The 24,267-nt window shown below is 36.2% G+C and overlaps 3 protein-coding genes across 6 annotated transcripts; 2 read left to right on the top strand and 1 right to left on the bottom strand.

The window, feature by feature from the left end:
* Positions 1-521: 521 nt before the first annotated feature.
* On the bottom strand, positions 522-4,200 carry LOC127789140 (uncharacterized). Its single transcript, XM_052317940.1, has 3 exons — positions 3,779-4,200; positions 2,194-3,170; positions 522-1,528 (listed from the first exon to the last, which is right to left on the bottom strand). The coding sequence occupies exons 2-3, from the start codon at positions 3,166-3,168 to the stop codon at positions 884-886; spliced, it is 1,620 nt and encodes a 539-aa protein (XP_052173900.1). The 5' UTR covers positions 3,169-3,170; positions 3,779-4,200; the 3' UTR covers positions 522-883.
* Positions 4,201-5,549: 1,349 nt separating this feature from the next.
* Positions 5,550-20,170, top strand: LOC127789252 (mediator of RNA polymerase II transcription subunit 7a). Of its 3 annotated transcripts, none has more exons than XM_052318106.1 (6): positions 5,550-5,820; positions 7,677-7,845; positions 12,091-12,160; positions 14,954-15,120; positions 15,309-15,382; positions 19,862-20,170. In XM_052318106.1, the coding sequence occupies exons 2-6, from the start codon at positions 7,708-7,710 to the stop codon at positions 19,920-19,922; spliced, it is 510 nt and encodes a 169-aa protein (XP_052174066.1). In that variant the 5' UTR covers positions 5,550-5,820; positions 7,677-7,707; the 3' UTR covers positions 19,923-20,170. The 3 variants fall into 3 exon arrangements, with proteins under 3 accessions (XP_052174066.1, XP_052174065.1, XP_052174064.1); XM_052318105.1 differs by lacking the exon at positions 19,862-20,170 and adding an exon at positions 16,244-19,855 and having other exon boundaries at positions 7,695-7,845; XM_052318104.1 differs by lacking the exon at positions 19,862-20,170 and adding an exon at positions 16,244-19,855.
* Positions 20,171-20,767: 597 nt separating this feature from the next.
* Positions 20,768-23,876, top strand: LOC127789251 (serine/arginine-rich SC35-like splicing factor SCL33). Of its 2 annotated transcripts, none has more exons than XM_052318102.1 (6): positions 20,768-20,933; positions 21,612-21,782; positions 22,216-22,293; positions 22,965-23,129; positions 23,206-23,328; positions 23,418-23,876. In XM_052318102.1, the coding sequence occupies exons 2-6, from the start codon at positions 21,631-21,633 to the stop codon at positions 23,590-23,592; spliced, it is 693 nt and encodes a 230-aa protein (XP_052174062.1). In that variant the 5' UTR covers positions 20,768-20,933; positions 21,612-21,630; the 3' UTR covers positions 23,593-23,876. The 2 variants fall into 2 exon arrangements, with proteins under 2 accessions (XP_052174062.1, XP_052174063.1); XM_052318103.1 differs by lacking the exon at positions 20,768-20,933 and adding an exon at positions 20,968-21,121.
* Positions 23,877-24,267: the final 391 nt, after the last annotated feature.

The following is a 24,267-nucleotide window of genomic DNA, read 5'->3' as shown; positions in this document are numbered from 1 at the left end:
TCACCTACACATGCATGCGGTGCAGCATTTGGTTGGCATGGCCCGGACCATTTGACAAGTTTCTCTCGTGCATCATGTATGAGAAATTAGGAAAACGTTTATTATTTTGATTAATAATTATTATAATAAAACACTATGGACATATCAAATTACCCATATCTAATCTGACACGAGTTTTATTTGTCTTCTTTTTGCATGATCAAATTATCTTAAATGTGCATCACAAATATTATTTTCACTATAAGCGGCTCGAACTTTATTATAAACAATCATATTTTTAATTTTTTTTTAAATAGCCACACATCCATTGTAATGTCATTCCATTTGTTATATTCATATTTTGCACATGATTGGTTCTTTATTGTCCAATATTCTATGGTATACAACAAAGTTGGCATTACAGTCATTTTGTAATTTTTTTTTAATTTTAATGAAATTTTATTATCATATAAAACACTAGACAAACCATTCTCCCTTAATTTTATGGGAAGATTTAAGAGCATTGGAGAAAAGAAGTGATTAGCAAGTGAAATACATGCTAATGCAACCAATAGAACAGGAACCAAAAACTTTTCTCCATTGAATGAATGAATCAAACATGGAGTCAAAATGAATTAGAAAAAAAAATGAAAAAATAATAAAGAAAAAGCCAAAGCAACAAGGAGCCAACCCTAGGGACATAGGCATAAATGGTTACCAATAAAACAATGTTGTATAATAGCCCAAGCAACTTAACCCCCCCAAAAAAGGCAAGAGAAGGAGATGACCTCTCCATTACAATAGAAGGCTGTTGTTGTTTCATGGATGAAGTTAGCTGGAATAGCAAGATTGATTGGTCTGAACTTAGTCCAGATTTCCTCGGTTCCATTTCCCATCAAATTTATTAGAGACTTGTGCTCAATTCTTCTTGTTTAGTGGGAAACTGTTTGTGCTCCTCTAATTTGGTGGTACTCTGTGTGCTTTCTTCTGTTTTGGTGGCTGAATTGGTGGTGTTGTCGTCATCTTTGAGTGAGAAGTCGCTGAACTCTTCTTCCTGGAGTTTCCCGTTCTCATGGGTACTGACTGACAAGCTCTTACTTTCTATAGGGTGATCGGTGCATTCTTCTGCTTTGGGGCCTGACTCATTATTGCGATCTTCTTTTGTAATGGATGACTCCGTGTGGTCTTCCTTTCGATCGCCTGAGTCCATGAGCTCATCCTTTTTACTGGGTGATTTCATGAGTGCTTCTTCCTTTTCACCTGACGATGCCGCAACCTCTTCTTTTTTGCTGAGTAACTCCGGACCCTCTTCCTTTATGCTGAGTAACTCCGGACCCTCTTCCTTTTTGCTGAGTAACTCTGGACCCTCTTCTTTGTTGGTAGGTAACTGTGTGTTCTCTTCTTCTGCATTTGGTGCCTCTGTCTCTGTGGGATTTTCTTCGGGCCTAGGGGTGATTTCAATTGGCCCAAGCTCAACTTCAACCTCCTTGATTACAGTGGTCATTGATCTGACATCCCGAGCTCTTGTTAATTTTCGAAGAGTTGATGCCTGCCACACAACCAAAAAAAAAAGAAAAAGGCATACATTATTAGATATAACTGAAGAATCCGCACAGAGTGTAATTTTGATTATTCGTGTTTGATAGAATAAATATAGGTTGTTAGCCCCAAAAAGAAAAGATAGCATAAATATCACAGGCATTGTAATTTTAGATGAAGGGGGAGTGGGAGGGGGATTTGGTCTTCTATAAATGTTTATTGGATTTGAAATGGACAGAAAGTTACCAAATAGACATGCAACGAAAACAGTAATTTTGCAGGAAGTTCCCCAAGGAAAAAAACAAAGAGAAGTGTTGCAGATTTGTAGGATATCCTTCTGATGGCCAAGATTTCGAACTCTAACCTTCTAGGTGTCTCGTGTTTTATTTCTTTAGCTTATGAGGTCCATAGCAGAAAACTTAAAGCTTTTAAGAATTGTAGTTCCTTCCTTATACACTAGATAAGCAAACAACAAAGAAAATTCGGAGGTAGATAAACGACAAGACAATCAGTTAGATTTGCACAAGTTCAACAGTTAATTTCACTGCTGCCATTAGCTTAAAATCATCAAAAACAGCCAAGTCAACAATTTTTTCCCAACATATATAATACTTATCTGTCAGTCACTAACATGTTTTAAATTTAACAAATTTTCTAAACATGATTAAGACTCACCTTTTCTACTTGTTCTGCCCGTTTCTTAAGATCCTCGATATGTATATCCTTGTGAATGGATTGGAGAGTATACAGCACGTGATCAGGGAGAGACTCCAAACGATGTTGTTCACTGGTACTCTGAGGAATGGAAGACTGACAACCCACTGAAAAGAAGGGGCAATTTACAATCTTCATTGGACATATAGTTATACAGTGCCTGTCCATTTCACGCCTCATGATACTATCAGCGCATTTCTGCTCACATGGAAGTATCTTAAACGGGCACACTGAGTCATGATTTTCCAATTGAGCTGCAGAAAATCTGGCAGTACAACCTTCATTCATGCAGTTCAAGGTCCTGAAACCGCAATGTGGCTTATGCTCGGAGAGCTCTTCTTCAGAGTTGAATGTCATACTGCAGTGAAATGTGTTTTTAAAGTCAACATTCTTAAGCAAACTTTGTGCAATGGCTTCCCGTCTCTCCAACAACCAAAAGCCATTTAATTCCATCTCTTGTACAAAGTCATCTATTCTGTCTTCTCTCCTTTCACTTAGTACCCATCCTGATACCTTACTAAAGAAGTTCCGCTTTGAACTTGAGAAATCATCAATAAAATTAGAAATTATATCATAAGGATGGTCGGACACTTCTGCTTCTGGACCACCATCCAAGACTACAGATTCTGCCACAAATGTTTCGCTTCTCTGCGTGAGATATTCTACCATTTCTTTTCTCATGTCAACAGCAACTGAAGCAGGGCTTCTGAATAGACCTCCAGTTGTGTTGTCTACACAGGCTGAGGCTAATCCTGGAAGGAACTCTTGTGCCATCTTATGAACAATTTCTGTATCACAAAGATCGCAGTGGAACTGTGGGCCTGCCTCTTTCACTTCTTCAAGCTTCTCTGGGTTAAATTCAACCTCATTTGCAGGTTGCTCCATTGGTTTAAATTCAACCTCAGTTGCAGGTTGTTCCATTGCTTCAAGAGACATCTCTACAGAACAAAACACAAAGAATTACTATTGGAAATTACACATCAAAATGAAAAAAAAAAGAGAGACTCATTTAAGGTATCAAATATTTCCAGATTTACTGGGAAATTAGAATTCATAGAACTTTGGCAAATTTGAAACCAGCTGGATCTTGAGGCCAACAGGCTCTTCAATAACCAATCAATTGAAAGCAAAAATAAACATCCAAAACTAAATGATGAGGAAAATAATGGTAAGCTTGAAGAATCACCACTCCTGATCAATTCCACTCATTTATCCTCGAAAGAAAAAAGAAAATGAAAAAGAATGAACAGATTCCAAAAGTTCAAATTACATGTAAATCTTTATCTCCTCATTTATCCTCAAGCATATTGAAAGGAAGAGTCAAATCTACTAATCCGTATTTCTGCAAATCGCGTTGAATAATTGCCTTACGGCAGATTGATTCATCAATTTAATATTGTTTGACAAAATTTCTTCCCCAAATTTGAAAAATCACATTGAATGCCATCATTAGTCAATGACCTTTAATTTCACAAAGAATCATTAATAAGCGACAAAAGAAGCTTAGCAATAACATTATCAACGGATTCAGAGAAAATTGTATTACCTGTCGTTGCCTGAACGTTTGAATCAGGAAGGAGAAGGATTAGGTCTCACTTTATCCAGTCAAATCCGCAAATGCGCCACGAGCTACATCAATCATCTCAACAGAATCGCATTGGGAACTATACACAACAATATATATACAGCAATAGTCGATGATCGCGAGATATATACAAATATGTATATATATATAATTAACTGCTTTAACTATCTTTCCGGCTTATTGTGCTCTGATCTTGAATAAAAGGATTATGCTATAGTTAGGCATGGGCAACAGCATGGGCTACCAAAAGAATTTGAAATTGATTTTTAAATTGTTTTTCTTGCCCCAAGAAATGTACCCGCCCAAAGCCTCTCCTTCTCTCTCTCCCCGTGCTACCCGCCCAAAGCCATATTCTCTCTCTCTCCCTCCCTCTCTTGCTCTCCCCTTCTTCCGATCACTGTCGGCCCAGTTACGCCTCTCCCTCTCCGATCACCGTCGGCCCAGCCGCCTGCTACCCCTCTCACGGCCAGCGTCAGTCTCTCTCTCTCTCTCTCTCTCGCCCAAAACACCGTCGCCCCAGCCGCCGGCCACCGCCTCTCTCTCTCGCTCGATCAAAACAGCATCGTCGCCCCCCACCCGCCTCTCCCTCTGACGACAACCTTCGACCCCAACTCGCACGACCACCGTCTCTCTCTCGCTCTCACGGCCGTCGCTCTCCGGCAGCCGGCCAGCCACCGCTGCCCACTGCATCCACCTCCGCTTCTTTCGGAGCAAAATGACTAGTTTGTCAGGATGATGAGCTCAGTCTCGTTCGTACCACCTCAGCAAGAAATCTCCATAAGATGAAGGAAGGTTGGCATTCATTCATTCATTAACAAATGTATAACAGCCATCAACAGTTATGGCGGCAACCATATAAACTTTGATTACGTGGCTCTCAAAACATTTTTGTCATTTATAAGGGTTAATATTTATTAATGATCATTTCCAAGTAAAAGCTAAGAACTTTAGCATTTATTCCTGTAAAGATCCTAATTAATTCAGTAAGAAAAATAACAATAAATAAATTCAAAATAATTGTGCTGAGATGAACCCACGCACTCACATATGTTTAATTAAATTTAAAATATTTAAGTTTGCAATTGAACCTAACATGAGTTTACAATTATAAATAAATATGTTTAATTAAACTTTAATAAGATGAGAATAACAAAAATATTAAGAAGAATAAAAGTCAATCAATTATAAAATAAAAAATAAAATAAAAAAGATAAGAAGAGAAAATATGAAAACTAACAACAATAGATCCTTTAATTGTGACAGATAAAATGTGTATAGAATAAAAATAATTTTTTAAATATAAATATATTTTGGTAATTTTTTAACATTTTACTTGGTTAAGTAACTGTATAAAAGATTGTAAATGATACTTAATTTTAAAAGTACTCATTATATTTTTCTAAATAATAATAATTTTGTTAAATTTCAAGAATTATTTACAATTTATCCTATTTTATATCAAATATAGAAAATGATTTATTTTTTTCTAAATTCAAGCAAGAAAAAAGTAAAATCTATTTTTATGGTAATTTTTCATATACAAATTATTTGCATAAGAATTTTATTTTTTACAATTATATATATAGTTTTAAGTTTTTAAAATTACAAAATTCGGTTTCAAAATTAAAGAAATTCCATTTTTCAATCTTGGAACTGAAAATTAAACAAAATTACAAAAAATAAAAAATATATAATTTTCATTTTTGAAAATTCTGTCCCCAGACTGGAATAAAGCATCACAATTCGCTAAACCCTATCTCTCTGCGTCTCTCGATTAGTTCCTCCCGGTCACCGTCCCCGTATCGTATCTTCAGCCTCACCATCGACCTGCGTCCCGTCGTCCGTCGATTCGCCGCCGCCGCCGTCAATAAACCACCGCCTGCTTTCAGTCTTCAACTCTTCGAATCTTTCGCCTATCAGTTTGCTCTCTCAAATTCTCAGTCTCCGTTGCCGCCCCCCTCGCGTCGCCTCGCCTCGCCTCGCCTCGCCGTCGCCTCCTCACGGTGAGTTTTGGTGGCTGGATGTTATTTCCGTTTTATGCTCAATTTTTTAAACACAAGCTACAAAACAACCGATATGTCCATGTGTTCGTTTTTAAAATTTTGGAAACGAACACATAAAACTAAAAAGCATCACAAATTCAAACGGGTCCGTAATTGTTCGTGTCAATTCAAATTTCAATCAGTTTCGAAGTCTTGTTTAATCCCTTGTCCATACAAAAATCCGTTTTCAGCAGAAGGTATTGTCCATCTCTTAGCTTTAGTTGTATTAGTCCATTTTCCCTTGTAATTTCTGTAGTTCTACTCCTCTGTTAGTTTGTCCCCTGTTTTCATAATTGAAGAGGAAGCTTGAAGAAAATCCATTATTTAAAGATGAAGGCGTAAGTTTTAATCTAGTATTGTTTTTAATAAATTATATGCTTGTGCTTTATATTAGTAAGCTGAATGCTTAGTAGTTTTTCTTGGGACAGGTTGGCATCAGCATAGGTGCGATACTAGTTGCATTAGATCCTTTAATTAGATTCAAGCCTCGTTACTACGCTAAGAGACAGCATATGCTTTTAATCTGAACCTTTCTTATTAAGGCTAGTTGAAGCTAGTTTATGCAATGGACCAATTTATAACAATTTTTTTTTTTTAGAATTTTATAGTAGTAATGATGAGAATCTTATTGATTTTCTTATTTTAACATAAAAGTAAATTAGCAGTTTTATTTTTATAATATTTATTATAAATTTCTACAACTAGTTGTGCACCTCATTATAAGATGACTAGGAAAAAAGTTCAGACCTAATTATTCTTGGATAGATATTAGGCTTTTAAATAAGTGGAGTCTTTCAGGAGACTAACCACTCCAACTCATACTAAATGTAGAACTGACTGTTTTGATCCATAATTAATGGATCTTATTGAGACTTCAACTTCAGTTAGGTAGGGTTGAAGCTTGCAAATAAATAAAAAGGGTAATAGGTTAAAAAGAATAGAGGAGGAATACCACACAAAAATTACAAGGGAAGATAAAATGGAAAATACTACTGAAAATGGGAGATAGGCATATGTATATATATATATGCATGCATACATGCTACTGTATTCAAATTATAATTGTGTGCTAATTTGAAAAATTGTGGCTCACTCATTTGGTTGGCTGCTCAGAATACTTAAGTCGTAGAAAATAGTTCTATTTCAGTTTGCTTAATGCAATATTTATTTTTTGGTCTTATCTGAAGAATGGAAATTCTCCTGGGTAAGCAGAATGGTGGTTGGGCAAATTTAGCTTTTAGGTCAGGTATAATTGAGATAAGGTGTCATCTGTACGTATTTTTACTCATTCTAACATAATTTAAGAATTATTAAATAAATCTGGAATTGCTGTGATATTTTATGCTTTTGATTTTTTTTTATTTGTTAATATTCTAAAACTGTTTGTGATATAATGGTGATGTCACATTGATTGGGAAATTGGCCTCTGCTGCAATCACTCTTTATTTACTAAATGGTACAGTTTAATGAGTTATTTTTTAATTCTTTTACGGTGATGGTTTTAGGTGATTGCCATATAATTTGCTCAAGGTAAAAAAAAGTGAAATGATTTGAAGGATTGTAACTTTGCCCGAACCTTGGAGAGCTAATGCTATTTCTGTTTCTTTGAAGTCTTTGCTGAAGCGTAGTGACAACTCTCTCTCTCTCTCTCACACACACACACATTAGGATTTGAAGTGTAATTTTTCTAATTATTAGGTTACTGAATACATATATACATATAGAAGTATACATGGCAGGAATAAAATTTACTTACATGCATGAGTCTGGTTGCATGGCCTCTTTGTTTTGCTATATCTGATTTCCGTTCATTTTAGTTTGGGTTGGTTTTGTAGAAAAAGGTTGTAAATGGCAGCAACAGCTACATACCCTCCTCCACCACCATATTACAAGCTATACAAGGATTACATTCAAGACCCCAAGTCAGCTCCAGAGCCACCTCCTCCTATTGAAGGCAATTATATTCTTTTTGGTAGCAATTACACTGTAAGATCTAACTTTTTCTCTTATATGTTATAACATTTAGTAATGTATTTAAGATCTTGAGGTCATTGTATGATAACAGTTTCGATAGTGTTGCAGTTTATAGTTTTTTATGTGAACCTTCATATCAAGGCTAAAATTGGTGTTGTTGCTTGTTCTTGCTAGCTGAATATATAAGTTACCGAATCTTGTATTGCTTGATTACATTCCATGTGACTAATTCTTAATATAACCAACAACTATAACACCAATTTTTTATCCCACTAGGTCGAACCAATTACATAGATTCTATCTCATCAACCATCTTTGTCCCTAACCATTTCTTCTGCAAGGGCATTATTTCCTATGTTATGTTTTAGAATTTTCTATCCAATCTTTTTTGTCTTTTGCTATCTCTTTGGCTACATGTTTCTTCCATTTTGTTAACTGTCACGGCACGTCCGTGAATTTAGATCACTCCTAGCCTGGTATGGATTAGGAGATGATTTCTACTTAACAGAACATAACAGAGCAAGGGAGGGAGAGAATGAGAGTGAAGAGAGTGAGAGCATGAAGAGAGAAATTAGAGCGATAGGAGGAAGTATTGGTTCAGATATTCAATTCAATGATAATCTTCCCAGCAAGCTTGGGAATATTTATACAACCGATTGGTGGGAGACTGCCACAGCAGATCCCTTCTCCATGCGGTTATAACCGCCCTTTTGTCCTATTCTACCCCCCTCCACGTGGGGAATTTGCCAGCCTGGCTAACTAACATCTCTAGTGGAGCTACAGCAGTAAATAGCAAAATTACAGCAGTAAGGAAATTACATTAGTAAGCAAAAACAAACTAATACTTATAGCTACTTGAGTTATCAGTTCCGGGTCCTTTCCATGACATTAACTTTCCTAAGGGTGCATTTATTGGTATTTATCTCACTTGTCTAAATTATGCGTCTCTATTTTTATCCACATTCTTAGCTTTTTATGCTTATTTTGTGCATATATTAGTATTTAATTTCCAATATTACATGCCATGTGAGAAAGTTGGTTTTATAGCCTTTTATTAACTCTTCTTTTTTTTTTTTTAACTTTGAAAGGATTCTTTGGAGCTACCCTAACTTAATTCTATGAGTGTTATCTGTAATACTCTCTCTCTCTCTCTCTTTGAATAATTGATTCGAGATTATTCGTAATAAGGTTGGAGTGGCTTGTATTGAGAATAAAATACATGAAACATGATTAAGATGCTTTGGTTTATGAGAAGAAGATCAATATAGGCTCTTGTGAGGATAATGAATGGAACGAAACAAGTACTGAGCAAGAACTTGGTTGGGAGACCTTTAGGTATTCTATGAGTTATAACAGAAGATAATGCCATAGAAAGAAATAACTAGTGAGCTGTAATTAATGTATTTGACCCAACATAGTGGTGTTAAGACTTGACATATTGCTATTGTTTTAGTTAATCTGAGGTATCTGAATTGGTATTTTTTGGAAGTACTATGTCTTCAACTAACATTGTTCATACTTTTTCTTTGACTAAATTTACACTCCATATATTTGAATTCCGATTTGTCTAACTTAGATTTTTTGAATTTTAAGGTGTGTCTCCTTTATTTTAGATTAGTACTTGAAGTTGTTTTTTAATAAACATCAAGGGATGTGTTTATTACTTAATGGGTTTATCCATCACTGGAGAACTTAGTGAAAACCCTTCATGTAACCCAACTATAATTGGACAAGTCTTGGTATTTCCTTCACAAGTTCTAACACAAATTTTTTTGGTTCATAATTCATTTCTTTAATATTTTGTATATAAACAACTCAAAACTCCTGTCTTCTCTAAAACCCTGCACATCACTTCTTTACAACTCTGTTATAGGTTTTTTTAATTCTCAAGGATCTTGAACTTTTTCCTATTAGACGTTTCATCAAGTAAATAACCTCCCTTATTGACCTACTATGCATGAAATTAAGATAATTTTCGGAGACCCTTGTTTTCCCTTTTAATCTTTGCTCAGCTACCCTTTTATAAAGTTTTCTAACATGGCTTATTAGCTTGATCTCATTGTAATTTTCACAATTTGAAAATCTTTTTCTTTTTTGTTGTAAATTGATACTCAAGTATTCTTTTTTTACATGTCAGGCATTCAAGAATTATGTTGAATAGTTTTGTTAATATAAAATGCTGTCTTCTCCTAACACGTTTCTATGGGGATATTATTTGGGCTGATTATTGTACAATATGTCCTTTTCATGGCTTGGTCCACTTCTTTTGTGCATCTATGTTTATAGAACACGTAACTTCTATCTTCTTTGGAATTATCAAGATGTTCCAATATAATATTCATTCATCTACATTCATTTAGCATAGGGAAATACTTGTGTTAGTTTTCCATGTTTAGTTTGTGCCTTTTATGCTCTTCGTTCGCCTCAAGTTCTCTGTCTTTATTTTGTTTAAAATGGTTTGTGTATTTACCTCTTTTCATGTCTTTTGCATTTACTATTGATGCACATTTCGTAAGCTTTTGATTATGCTTAATTTTTAACTAACATATATACATAATGTATATTAAAACTTTTCATGTTAGGACATGTATGAAAAATGTGGCAGCAAATGTTCTTGGTCTTAAATTTTTCTCATTCCTCCCCCTTTATTAGCACAATGTTTTTAGTTTGGCACTTTTATGTTCATCTCTTTTAGTGTTTGCTATGATGAGCTTGTATGTTGTGGCAAAATCCAAAGCAGCTTTGTGCTCATTTTTTCTTTTTCCAAATCAGTAACCTTCATGTACATCTTCATATCCATTCTCTTCTCTCCCTACATGACGAAGTATTGATTTTGTCTTCTCTGCTCTAGTTATGAGAATACCAACTTCTCCACATATTCCCAAAGTTTTGTCTTTATCTCCTATCCTAACCCAACACATGGTGCATATGCAGTTATGCGCTAAGAATATTCATTGTCCCTTCTCCTAGAACAACCTTTTTAGCTGCAATAATTCTATCTCTTATTCTCTTCGCATCTGCGACACCATTAAAGTCTTATGTGTAATAATGCCCACTCCATTCCTTACCTGATCCTTCCTGTACCAAAGTTTATATTTGGATTCAATTAATATATCAAGAAAATCAAAATCCTTAAGGGTAAAAAGTTGAAATTTGGTTGTTTTTACAAAACCCCAAACTTCTTGCAATTTAGCCTTTTTTCTTCTTGAAGATGAGGTGTCCCTCCCTAGTTTCTCAAAAATTCATTACAAAATGTTCTACAAATCATCTCTACTGAATAGTCAAAAGCTGCTAAATTTACTCAACTGAATTTGTTTCTTATACCCCTATTTACAGGCTAATCTCCCAGACATCAGAAAAAATTTCAGTATCTTAACCACCACATACACCATTACTGTGATACCATGTTCTAACCTCTTCATCATTAATACCTATCACATTCATGGATATACTTATCTAATTATAATATTGCATTTATTTATCAAAATATGTTTTGGTATATCAAAATCAAATTAATGTCAAATTGTCAATGGGCTGGATTATTGTTTAGTCTCCCCTTCTCACTAGTAAAATTTTTAGCAAGGCAGTTCTCCCCCAAAAAGGATATATGCCTAATCCCACATTGGTTAGAACTACTTAGAAGAAAAGCCTTTAAGCATTATTTCTGTCCCATACAAAATAGCAAGATGTAACTTATTGTAAACTTGCCCATGGAACATGAACATAGCTATGAGTTCTCTGAAAACTGGACCCAAAACCAATCCAAGACACTTTAAAACCAAATGATGCAGAACAGAGAGAGATTCCAGAAAGTAGAGGAAGAAGAGAAAGGAAAATCTGAGAGGTAAGTGAGAAAAGAAGCTAGGAGAATGGGAAAGGAGGAGGGAGGGAGGGAAATTAAATTTTATCATTCAAATTTTCTTTTCACCAAATCAAAATGGAACGGTTGGGTTTGGTTCAGTTCTTGAGTAGTCTGGGTCTTTTGTGCACCATTTGTTCTTATATTTATCTTTTATTTTAAGGGTGCTATTATCCTTTTTCTCAATCGCTGTACTATAGAAATAGCTAGCAAAAAGTTCGCTTTTTTTCAAGCCATTATCCAAAAATATTGGTGCCAAATGGAGCCTAAGTTGGTGGTTGTTATGTATATATTTCTGAAATTTCCTGCACATCACTCCATTTGGAATCTTTGGATGGAGGTACAGTTTGTATTTGAGCACCTCCTTTAATGAAAACATGTTTGCATTTTGGATGTAGACAGATGATGTACTTCCAAGCTTGGAAGAGCAAGGAGTTCGGCAATTGTATCCTAAAGGGCCTAATATTGGTAAGTTCAACTCTGCTTGACCTTTTACTGTAAACATGACATGGAAACATGAATTGTTTGACAATTTTGTTCTCCTCTTGGAGTTCTGTTATCTCATACTGATAAATTCTTCTAGAGCATTGGGGCTGTTGAAATTGTTGTGGAAAATTTTTATTTCACTTTATGTTTTTTCCATTTCATTCATTTGTGTTGTTTCAGTTAAGTTAGAAAAAAATTGGAAACTAATAATGTTGTTTGATTTTGTTGTCAATTATCAAGAAAATGGCTGAAATGGAAAAACTGAACACACAGGGTTTTTGATATCTTCCACTTTTTCCATTTACTTCCATTTTTTGGGAATGGAAAATGGAAATCAAACTCCATTTTCACCTTTTGTTCTCAAAATTATGGAAATAAAATGGAAAAATTTTCAAATTGAAAGAAAATCAAACAGCCCCAAATGTATTTTTGGAGTAATATTCTTGTAAGTTAATTTCTAAGTCATGGTATCACATAACCAGGAATTGTCTTGTTTTTCTATTTCACTATTGAATCTTTATTGAGCGAGTCCCTTAGAATCTTAAAAAAGTTTAACATGGCTGTTATGAATAATGGCATTGCCAGAATTATCGTCAACAAAATAGATCAACAAAAATGTAAAGCACGCAATGGTGTACCTTGAGATTGAGTCAGAGAGAAGAACTATGGACAATCTACAAACTGATAAAATAAGTATTATTAAATGCAGTGATTGATTTGTTTCCAACACTCCCAGTGGCTAAAACTGTGATCTAAGGTTGAATTATTCTGCTTGTTAGAACCCATAATGCACTATTACTTGCATTCAATGATCCCTGGCTCTTTTATTTTGCTAGAACGCACAAAAGTAGGATCAATTTTTGTTTTGATTATACTCTTTAATGAAGAAACCTCTTTTAATCTTCTTGGAACTCTCTCACAATTTAGTTTCTTGTCTCAAAATTTTATGAATTATCTGAAAAAAAGTTAATGCTTACTACCATATAGGCTCTTCTATACCTGCAAAGAGTCTTGCAAGCTTGGACTCTTGAAAGACTAACTTCCAATATAAAATGGGAGTGAAACTTTAGAAATTTGTAATGGTGCTCAAACAGGGTATAGAGATATTCAAGTTACTCGTACCAAACCAAAAGACGCCACTTGAGATCTTGATGGTATAACACCCTAAATAAATGTGTGAACGTTGTTCTTTCAAATTGTCTCCAAGTGCTTTTCTACTCATCTGTTCAAACTCCTTTTGAGTTATTCAAACTCATTGCTCTAGATCTAGAATATTGTGTCATGTCTTCAATCTGTAATTTGTCTTCTTAAATTCCATGAGCAACATATTTTGTGCATTTTACACATCAGGCAGTATTTGATAATTCTAAAGCACAAGTTCTATTTATGGATTGTCAATGCTAAAAATCATAGCAACCTCCCCTTTTGTTCTGACTCTGTCAATAATGCCTGTTGTGGCATCAATCATTGCCACTTAGTACCCTCACCACACAGCTCAACTGTAAAACACATCTTTTTGTGTGGCCTCAATGTGAGGGTAGGCCTAATAATGATTTTTCTATTATGGTATGTGGTGACTAAGCTATATCATTTGAAGATGAGGCAACACCAGGCAAACCTCTTCTCTCAAATTCCTCAGCCATCCTTGATATGTGAATGCAGTCACCTCGACAACTCCAATCAGGGAAGGTGTAATTCTTTCTTGGTTATGTATATAACACATCTTTGGAGGTATCTAATGAGTATCAATTTTAGCTTCAAGGTAAGAGCACAAATTAGGGACAGGAAAGCTAGTTGAGATGTTTTGTGTTTAATGTATCATTGATGCTTCATATGTCTTATCATGTAAGTGCGGTTATTGTCTCATGGTTCTTGGAACTTCATTATTGTTTCTTCACTTGCACCCCCCCCCACCCCAAAAAAAAAAAAAAAAAAAAAAAACCTCTACCAAAATATATATATATATATCAATCATATGTTATGTTTTTAGTTCAATTGCAATTCCTCTATCCCTTTGCGCAAGGTCATCATGGATTATTAAGTTATGATGTGGGCATTGTAGAGAATGAAGGTAATAACATAAAAAGATATAATTACTCATCTCTGACAAGATTAGGATGGGTATGTTGCCATATAAGAAAAGATAAAATTTGGAATGAGGTTATTCGTGATAAGGTCAAAATGGTTCCTGTTAAAGATAAGATGTGTGAAACAATTAAGATGGTTTGGTTTTGTGAGAAAAATGATAGAGGCTACTTTGAGGAGAGTGAATAGAATGGAACATGTATTTAGGAAAAGAGGTAGAGGAAGACAAATAAAAAACCTAGTGTGAGACTCCTATGTATGATATGAATTATAGGAGCCTTATAGAAGATAAGGCCATAGATGGGAAAGATTGGGGAGCTAGAATTCATGTAACCAACCTTATATAGTAGGATAAAAGGTTTGATATGTTGTTTTATGAGTTGGCAGTTAACAATTTAATGTAGTACCATAGTAAGTTAAGGTTCTATTGTCAAAATCTGACTGTCAACCTTGTATGATTTTAAATTATTGCACATTTTTAGGCCAACAATATGGTGATTACTGCAATGCTCTTTTTTTTGGGGTTGGGGGGGGGGGGGGGGGGGGGCGGGGGGGGGGGGGGGGGGGTGGTGTTAGGGAGGAGGGGGTGGAGGCTTGTTGACAATTAAAATAATAATATAAAAAGATATAATTGCGTTATTAGATTTCATGCTCTACAATCCAATGTCTGATGACTTCTTAATCTGCTAGATTTCAAGAATGAACTGAGATTGCTTAACAGAGAACTCCAGCTGCATATTTTGGAGCTTGCTGATGTTCTTGTAGAACGGCCTTCGCAATATGCAAGGAGGGTAGAAGAGATATCTCTTATATTTCAGAACTTACATCATCTTCTAAACTCATTGCGTCCCCACCAGGTAGGCGTTTTACAATTTACATCCTTTGTTCTTGGTCTTTCGTGAGGAGAATCCGACTTAGGTTTCTTCTTCTTCTTCATCTTTTTTTTTTTTTTTCTCTAACTACCCAACTTAGTTTTCAGTTTATAATTATTTTTCCCGTATGTGGAACCCCCCCTCCCCCTCTTTTCACCCATCCTACTCCTCAGGCCAGGGCAACACTAATTCACATACTAGAACTTCAGATACAACACCGTAAGCAAGCTGTGGAAGATATCAAGAGGTAATCTTTTTATTTTATTTATTTTCCTGCTTCTTAGCCTTTAGAACACTGCGAATTTTTATGTTGCTTCTGCAGTTTGAATGATCTGTTGCCTTTCAGAGTGAAAAACTTGCTACTTTTACAATGAGTGTTATGACTTGGTTGTGAAGTGCTGTCTGTTATCTTGTTTTTGAACTGAAAGTCGAATCTTTTAATGCTTGGATATTGAATTCAAATGATGATCATGCATATGCCTTTTCCTGCCATGCCCTCCTGTGTGGAAATACACAATTAGGTGGGATGCTGTGACTCACCTTCATGAACTGTCTTAATTTGAGGAGCGGTGTGTAATGGAATTTTTTTGTTGCTGGAGAACTTGGATTACATGATTCTCAAACACTTTAATTCGTTAGATGCTGATGAGTTTGGCTTTTATGTAATTAAATCTCTATTCTTGGAATGGTAATGCATCTGAGTTTGACCTTCCCTTGGGCCTGATCCATCCCATTAATTTGCTGTTGTTTTCTGTGCTGTGGACTGAGAAAGCTGCAGAACAATCAGATTATGGTCACTGGATGTGATGGATTGATAAGTGAAAGTGGTTAGGCCTTTCTTTGCCTATTTACTTTTTAGCTGCTAATGTGTATTGTCAGGTTGAGTAACGTATATCCAAACTCCTAGGAAGAACCTTGATGTTAGGTAGACATGCAAAAACTACAAAATCACCTGCTTTCTACCTAGTTAGTTAGATTATTTGAAATATTAATTTGGAATTGCTTTTGTGGGGATTTAGGTGTTTTGAGAATTGGTGAGGCAGATGCCTGCCTTTTCTTTTAAAAAAAATTCTTTTGGTATTTGACCATTTGTTCTTGGATTCGCTAGGTATGGGATGAATGAGGTCGATGGGTCTAGGAAAGCTACTTCTTGTTACAAAGCACATGAGAAGTATGATTTATGATTTTTCTGAAAGTAAATTCTGGAGAATTCCTCTATTATACTTAAGGGAAACTATACCCTGGAAATTTGTAGAAAAGCTAATCTTTTCATATTAGCAATAAATATCTCTTGCCAATAACTTAATAATCTCTCAAGTCACCTCATGGATGCCTCAGCTGAACTATTTGGGTTTGATTATGTGGACCCGACTTTTTTCTTTTACCATCATCATCTGTAGACTGTACCTAGGGTAAGCATCTGTTATGGTACTGGCTCAGCTAATGCTTAAAGGGAATCTTTCTTGGAGTATTTAAGTTTTATTATCTATAAGATTGATGAGGTCCTTTGTGGCTTAGCAGGCCTGGTTTGCAAGTTTTGTTAATTTGAAAGGAACAGTAAACACAAATACAATCATTGTGCAGATAATATAATTGTCAATTTCTTGATCTTGTATTTTGCGTATTTATTTAGAATATTGCACATTGACATTCAGCGAAGTTGCACTATTATTTATTGTTTGCTTTTCTCTTTAACAAGGCCAAACACCTGCACTAGTTAGTTTGTTCTATTTTTGAACTGGACCCTTAACTTCCAAAACTTGATATAGATGCTGCATGCCTCGTTAGTTTTAAACTTGAAATCGTATATCTTTTCGAATACATTAGATGGGGTTTCAAATGAGTTGAGTTGTTTGTGAGCAATATGGTGTTTGGCTCGACAAAAGCTCGTTTGTCAAGGGAAACAAGCTAATGTTGAGTCTAAATTTGAAACTCAATTTGTAAATCAATTGAGCTTGAACTCAGAATAAAGCTCGTGAATATGTTCGATTAGAAACTTGTGAATACTAATAGGTTCAATTAGAGACTTGTAAATATGATCGATTAGAAGTTTGCGAATAGGTTGTGAACAAGATTATGTAGAAATATATTAATATATTTATTTATAAATTTATAAATATATTATTTAATATAAGTTATTAAACATTAAATTATTTTTAATAATATAATTAATTTAAATATGTTTAAAATTATTATATATATTAATTTAATCATTTAACATAATATAATATCTAAAATAAAATATTAAATTAGGTTTAAACAAAAATAATAGATTCTGGCAAGGCAGAGTTTGAGTCTAGAAATTGACTTGCGAACCGAGCCTGACTTCTGTGGAGCTTGATTCGGCCCAACTCGGTTCGATTGTAATCCTATTAATAATACCTTTCACTTGGATCGGAGTAGACATGGCCAAAATTGAACCGAACCGGCGGTTCGAACCGGAACCGGACCGGCCGAAACCGGACCCGGAACCGGCCGAACCGGAACCGGAATCGGACTGAACCGGCGAAATTCGGTCGCCGGTTCCGCGGAACCGGAACCGGAACTGCCATTTCCTATTTTCTAGGGATTTTTTTTTCATATATATATATTTTAAGGATTTTCTGGTATATATATTATATATATATATTTTTTTACATATATATTATTATATATATATATTTTTTTTTTATTTCTCCTTCCTTCTCATTCTTCTCCCGAATTCCCTTCTTCTTCCTTCTTCTTTCCTCTTCTGCAACGCACAATTAGGGCAACAGCCACCGTGCACCGCCTCCATCGGCCGTCTCCACCATAGCCATCGCAGCACCTGCGTAACCAGCAGCCGCAAGCCACCGCGTGACTTCCGCATGCCCTAGCCGCCGATCACCATCTTCTTCTTCCTCTTCCTTTTCTCTGTAACTCACAAATCGGCCAATCAGCAACCGACCGCGAGCCTCGCCACCACCTCCGACGGCCGCCATCGCCGGCTCGGCAACCACCCCAGCGTTGCATCGCCATCAGCCGCAAGCCATCGCTTGGCTTCCTCACGCCTAGTCACTGATCACCAGCTCCTCCCAGCCATCACTGCCGGCACAATCGGCCGACACCTTGGCCAGATCCGGTCACGTAGTCACCGCTGCTTACTCCCTCGCACAGCCGTCGGCCCTTGCTCGGCTTCCCTCAGCCGCCACAGCGACCCTCGTCGCCTCTGCAACTGCTGCCATATTGGGGTCGATTCGACCCAATCGGTCTGACCCGACCCGACTCGGCACGACCCGACCCGATCTAACTCAGCCCGACCTGACCAGATCCGACTCGGCCTGACCCGACCCGATCCAACTCGGCCCGACCCGACCAGATCCGACTCGCTTCAGGTTTGATCCATTAGATCTGACCCCTATCTAATTTGACTTATCAGATTAGATCTAACCCATATCTGATTTGATCCATTCAATTAGATCTAACACATATCTGATTTGCTTAGATCTAACCAAATCCATATCTATCATGCCAAGGCACAACACAATGAACCCCCGGTCTCGATGTGGTGCCTGTGTAGTATTAAATAGAGGATGTCATCCACAGTGCATTTTTGCTCCTTATTTTCGTTATGAGGGTGGTACTGCTCATTTTGCTACCGTTCGTGAAGTTTATACTATCAGAAATGTCGTCAACCTCTTGACTCCGCTTTCGGTAAATGACCAATTTTGGGCTTCCGATACACTTCTCTTTGAAGCTCAAGCCCGGCTTCAGGATCCTGTTTATGGGTGTGTATCTCACATTCTTGCTCTTCAGCAACAGGTTAGTGAGCTGCAAGCTTATCGAGCTTATTTGCAAGATTCACTATTCGCATATTATTCTTCGCATCCCCTACTTGTTCCTCCATTTGATCCAAATTTCAACTGGAGCTCTAGTCCTCCCACCATCCCAGAGGCTACTCTACTTCACCCTGGCGAAACGAGCAGCAGCCAGATGCCACTCTCGGATGACCTTGATGAGCTAGGTCCAGTCATCTTTGGCCACCGCCGACGTCCTTGAGCATTGGCACATTATCAGTTTTTATGGTTTGCCCCCCTCTTTTTTTTTTTTTTTTTTTGACTGTACGGCTTGATCTCTTGTATTATATTTGAACATATGGAATGAATGTTATGTTTTGAGTACTTTAACATTTCATTTCCTTGTCCTTCCCTCAATAGCATATCAATTACAAATAAATTATCTCAACCTCTTACAATTACATTTAACAATTAAAAATCGAAACCAAACCGAACCGAATAACGGAACAAGGACCAAAATTGAATACAACAATATTTAAAAAAAATTAAAAAAATTCGGTTTGAACCGGAACCGGAACCGTTGACCGAACCGGCTCAAACCGTTGACCGAACCGGTCCAAACCGTTGACCGAACCGGCACGAACCGGAACCGGAACCGAACCGTCCCAAATCGCCCTTGGGCGGTTCGGTTCAGGTTCAAAGATTTCTTGAACCGGAACCGGCGGTTCATGAACCGTGGCCATGTTTAGATCGGAGCCCTTCACTTTTTTGGCTTTGTGACGGCACTTGATAATATAAAGATTCTAAAGCTTTGATTGTATGAAGCTACAAACAGGAAACATGAAGCGATGTATTCCAGTTAACTAGTGTTTTACAGATTATGACTGCAGGCCTCCTTGTGCAAATAATTTTGTAGTGCTATCTAATATAGTGTTTGGTTTTATATGCTTTGGTTTCTTTTCTTTGCTCAGGAGGAGAGAAGAAGCGCAGAGACTTCTCAAGGAGGCTCTTGGAACATTGGATGGACACTAACCTACCCTAGCCTAGCCTGTGAGGTCAATTACTTGTGGTGGTGATCCTCAAAGACATGCTCTGCTTTGGTCTTTATGGTTCAAATTTGTTCTGGAAATGTCTTCTGCTATTGAATACTGCGGTTTTGGGAACATGATGGCTTTTTTGCGTCCAAATCTAGCGGATGAATCAATCCATTGTTGTACCAATATATCTATTTATTGGGAAATGCTGTGATAGAAATAAATTTCACAAATAATTCTTACAAATTGACTGATGTACACTTAGGTTATATGAAAATAAAAAAACAGAAAATAAATAGGATATAAAATAAAAATAAAGGATCAATGTTTTTTTTACAAAAAAAAAAAAGAGTAAGAAATGGAAACATAGGGAAAATGCATAAATAAAAAAATATTTATTTTTTATAAATATGATTTTAAATATAAAAAATTATAAAAAATAATTATTCAATTTAAAAATAAATATAATTTCATAATATTTTAAAAATAAATTTTAGTAAAAATAAAAAATTTTAGTTAAAATAAAAAAAAATATATCTTTAACTTGATTTGGAGATGTAATATTTTTCGTAGATAGAAATATATTTTTAAATAAGAAATATGTTTTTGATATTTTTTTAATATTATAAAATTATTTTAAAATATTTTAAAATTATAAAAATAGTTCAAAAACGAAAATGTTATGGGTTGGTGTAACAGTCATTGGTTTTAAAGATTTTGCGAATGGGCCATTAGTATCAGCGAGGCCCACAGCCCACTGGTTTTGAACTGGGCTGAATTTTAGGCCCATATAGAATGGGCTTATAAATTGTGTCGTAGCTTTTGACAAGTGGAGCCTCCCCAAGAAAAAGAAACTTCTCGAATTAAACCAGAGAGAGAGAGAGAAAGAAATTGCCTTCATTCAATTGGTCTTGTCATATCCAAAGAGGGAGCGAGACAGCCAGAGATAGAGAGGGGGTTCCAATCGAGAGCCGCATAATCGGAGAATCGCTCTTGCTGCCGCGTTGAGGTATTTTCTCCTATCGGATCTCTCTCCCTCTCTCTCTCTATATATATTTATATATGTATAAACACGTTGATATGTGGCGGCACGTTCAATCTGATTAGTTAAAGTTGTTGCGACTTTGATGTGTTTGTCGTGGCTTGATCGCTTGAACTTAAATGTTTTTCCTGTTGAATATTAAATTATGATTAGAGGTGCGATTGTTGATTCTACGTTTCGTTTTTCCCCTTGGTCTTTTGTTTTATGTCGAGTTATTTCTTGAATCTACTTTGCGATTTCAATTGTATGTTCTGCGCGAGTTGATCGTTTTCCCCTGATTTCGTTTGTTCTGTTATTAGCTTCCTGTGAATTGCTTTAACCCTCGATGTATGAAAGGGGAACTTATCAAATTAATGAAAATTGTTTGGGAACTTCTGGATAAAAGAAACCAACATATTTCTTTTTCTTGGTTGTTATATATTTGTTGAAGATCAATAATTAGTGAGGAATAGAACCTGAAGAGCTCCATCGAGAGATTTTTGATGAATTTGGGATAGGAATTGGATGACACTGAACTTCTTGGATGGTGGATTTGCGGCATGATGCATATCTAATCCGACTTTTTATTTACTGTGCCCCCTGATCAAGTAGTGTCTGATTCTATTCTTTTGGTAATTCTTTGATTTTTGTGACATGTGGAACTAGATTGGAGTGTCGATTGAAAATGAGGGAAAGAAGTTACAGTTACAGTCCTTCACCACCAAGAGGGGGATACAGCAGAAGACGCCGGAGCCCAAGCCCAAGGGGTCACTACAGAGGACGTGACAGAGATCTTCCCACCAGTCTTCTGGTCCGAAACCTACACCGTGACTGCAGGTCTGTTCTTATTGCATCTCTTGATTGCACCTGGACTTTTGTCTCTGCTCTGAAATCTTGCTTTGGGACTCTTTAATGCAACTATTTTTTTTTTTTTCTTTTTTGTTCATTTCTGAGATTCATATTGATGGGGTCAGTTGTTGAGCATGATATGTTTTTATTAGAACTTTCCGTATGTGAATAATTCTAATTGTCTTTTTATTAGGTTTCTTGATGTAAGTAGTGACATTGTTGGGGGAATTGTATCTTTTTTTTTTCTTTTTTAATGTGTCTTTTTTATTTACTATGCTCCCTGATCACCTATTCTATAATATTTAATGTAAGTTCCTTCTCCATGGCAAAGTTAGTTCTTATGTGCACAAGTAATGAATGTGGATTTGTGTTTACTACTAATGTTAATAGAACTTAATACCCTAATTTATGATGCTTGCAGACCAGAAGACCTTCGTAGACCTTTTGGGGAGTTTGGTGGTCTCAAGGACATTTACTTGCCTCGAGATTATTATACAGGGTGAGCAACCTTATTTCTGATCTGAAGTTACTTGGCATGTAAACATGTCAACTGAAACTTTTCAACTGCTTGTCGGTGGGCTGCCCTCCCATCTATAAAAAATAAAAAATTTAAAAACCTTCTCTCGTTTTCTTCATGTAATATTTGGTGCTTGGTGTGCTTTTGATTATTACCCACAATTGTTTTACGGGAGTTGGTTGTATTTGGTTGGTTTTCTTATTGAAAGTGTTGAAGACAAGAGTGAAGTAATAAGAATTATTCAAGATGGTCTTAATGTACTTGAAGATTGAAGGAAGTGGGTTTGAATACTTTGTGACGAAGTTCAATTCTGGAAGAATGAAGTAATAAGAGTTCTTCATGTGTTCTTTATGTACTTGAAGATTGAAGGAAGTGGGTTTGAATACATTGTGAAGAAGTTCAAGTCTTTGAAGAATGACAACTCATATTTAAACTTTGACTCACAGAAGGTTAGCAGCCATGTAATTGCTTTACTTGAGTTATGTGGGTACAATCGTAACATCTTTGGTTATCTGGATCTTTCCCATCACTAGTGATCAGGATGGGTCATGGTATAATTTTAATATTGGTCTATTATATTTTGAGGTGTGGTTGTAATATTATGCATGGTAGGGTTAAGCTGCTTTTATCTATATTATGATGTCCATGTTTAGGGAGCCACGTGGCTTTGGCTTTGTGCAATATATGGACCCCTCGGATGCTGCAGATGCCAAATATCACATGGATGGTCAAATTCTTCTTGGTCGAGAGCTCACTGTTGTATTTGCTGAGGAAAATAGAAAGAAGCCTGATGAAATGAGAGCAAAACAACGAACGAGGTAAGCTTTGTTACTGTTAGTCCATGGTCCATGTAGTTATTGGTTCAGTTGCTGATTGAACTGTTCTTCTTGGAAGGGGCCGAGGGTCTGATGGAAGGAGATCCACTTCTCGTTATTCTCCATCCCCGCGTTATAGAAGGTCTTATTCTCGTAGCCCGGGTTATTTTTCCCCTTCCCCTAGGCGCAGGGGTTACTCAAGGTATGAAGTTCAACCTTATTTTTTTGTTCTTTAGCCTTTAAAAGGAAGAAGGGAAAACAACTGAGATACCTATTAAACCCTTGTTACAGGTCAATTTCACCTAGATGCGGGAGTTACCGAGACAGGTCCTACTCAAGGTCTCCTTATGGCTCAAGGTACAGAGAGAGGTCTTACTCCAGATCTCCCCATGGGTCAAGGTATCGAGAGAGGTCATTCTCAAGGTCTCCTTATGGATCAAGGAGCCAGAGCCCTGAAGGTTACTGAAGGAACAGTGTAGATGATAGTTCACTGCCAGTTGATGGTTTCTTGGTCAGGATTTTGGGCAGCGGGCTGGTTCCTAAGATTTTAGCTGGTGGAAGTTTAGCACTGAATCTATGGCAGGCACTGTACTCTTTTTGCCTTGTTACATATCATATGGCTAGCTGTCCTACTTATGGGACTTTGGAGTTGTGCTAACTAGCTACTTGAAATTCTCAAAGTTTGAATGTGTCACTTCTGCTGAACTGGTTGAAGTTCTTATATTGGTTGAAGTTCTTATATTGATGTGATTTTTATGCGTGCTATCAGGTTTTTATTGATTTAGTTTAAGCCCTAAAGAAATGAATGAACGGTTACTTTTATCTATTGATTCAAAAATTTGAATATCAGTTTATTTTGAACTTAAATCTTAGTATTTGAACCTTTGGTAATAAAAGCATTCCACTTCAAGGACTTCTTACTTCTGATGGATGACAATAAATTAAAAAAAAAAAGAAGTTATTTTCAACATTTATAGTGGTGACAATTTCTTAGGACAATTTATTGTAAAATAACCAAAATTTACACTGATGCGAAAAATCAATTTTAACTGCATAACAATCATAAAAAAAAAAACCCGGCCCATGTTTTAAATTTGGTCTTGAGCCAAATCAAAGAGCCCAATTGTAACAACCCGGCCCA

This window comes from Diospyros lotus, chromosome 13 (assembly GCF_014633365.1).
Source record: "Diospyros lotus cultivar Yz01 chromosome 13, ASM1463336v1, whole genome shotgun sequence".
Classification (NCBI taxonomy): domain Eukaryota; kingdom Viridiplantae; phylum Streptophyta; class Magnoliopsida; order Ericales; family Ebenaceae; genus Diospyros; species Diospyros lotus.
Note: the sequence above shows the minus strand (reverse complement) of the source record. Positions and strands in the feature narration are given on the sequence as shown.

What these genes read in the sequence shown, in the direction of transcription:
- LOC127789140 (XM_052317940.1), bottom strand. Translation starts at nt 3,168, where the DNA reads ATGTCTCTTGAAGCAATGGAACAACCTGCAACTGAGGTTGAATTTAAA. An exon ending in GGGCAGAACAAGTAGAAAAG is followed by an intron (nt 1,529 to 2,193) that starts GTGAGTCTTAAT and finishes GTTGTGTGGCAG; the next exon opens with GCATCAACTCTTCGAAAATT.
- LOC127789252 (XM_052318105.1), top strand. Translation starts at nt 7,708, where the DNA reads ATGGCAGCAACAGCTACATACCCTCCTCCACCACCATATTACAAGCTA. An exon ending in TTTTTGGTAGCAATTACACT is followed by an intron (nt 7,846 to 12,090) that starts GTAAGATCTAAC and finishes TTTTGGATGTAG; the next exon opens with ACAGATGATGTACTTCCAAG. An exon ending in TCCTAAAGGGCCTAATATTG is followed by an intron (nt 12,161 to 14,953) that starts GTAAGTTCAACT and finishes TTAATCTGCTAG; the next exon opens with ATTTCAAGAATGAACTGAGA.
- LOC127789251 (XM_052318102.1), top strand. Translation starts at nt 21,631, where the DNA reads ATGAGGGAAAGAAGTTACAGTTACAGTCCTTCACCACCAAGAGGGGGA. An exon ending in AACCTACACCGTGACTGCAG is followed by an intron (nt 21,783 to 22,215) that starts GTCTGTTCTTAT and finishes TGATGCTTGCAG; the next exon opens with ACCAGAAGACCTTCGTAGAC. An exon ending in AGGCGCAGGGGTTACTCAAG is followed by an intron (nt 23,329 to 23,417) that starts GTATGAAGTTCA and finishes CCCTTGTTACAG; the next exon opens with GTCAATTTCACCTAGATGCG.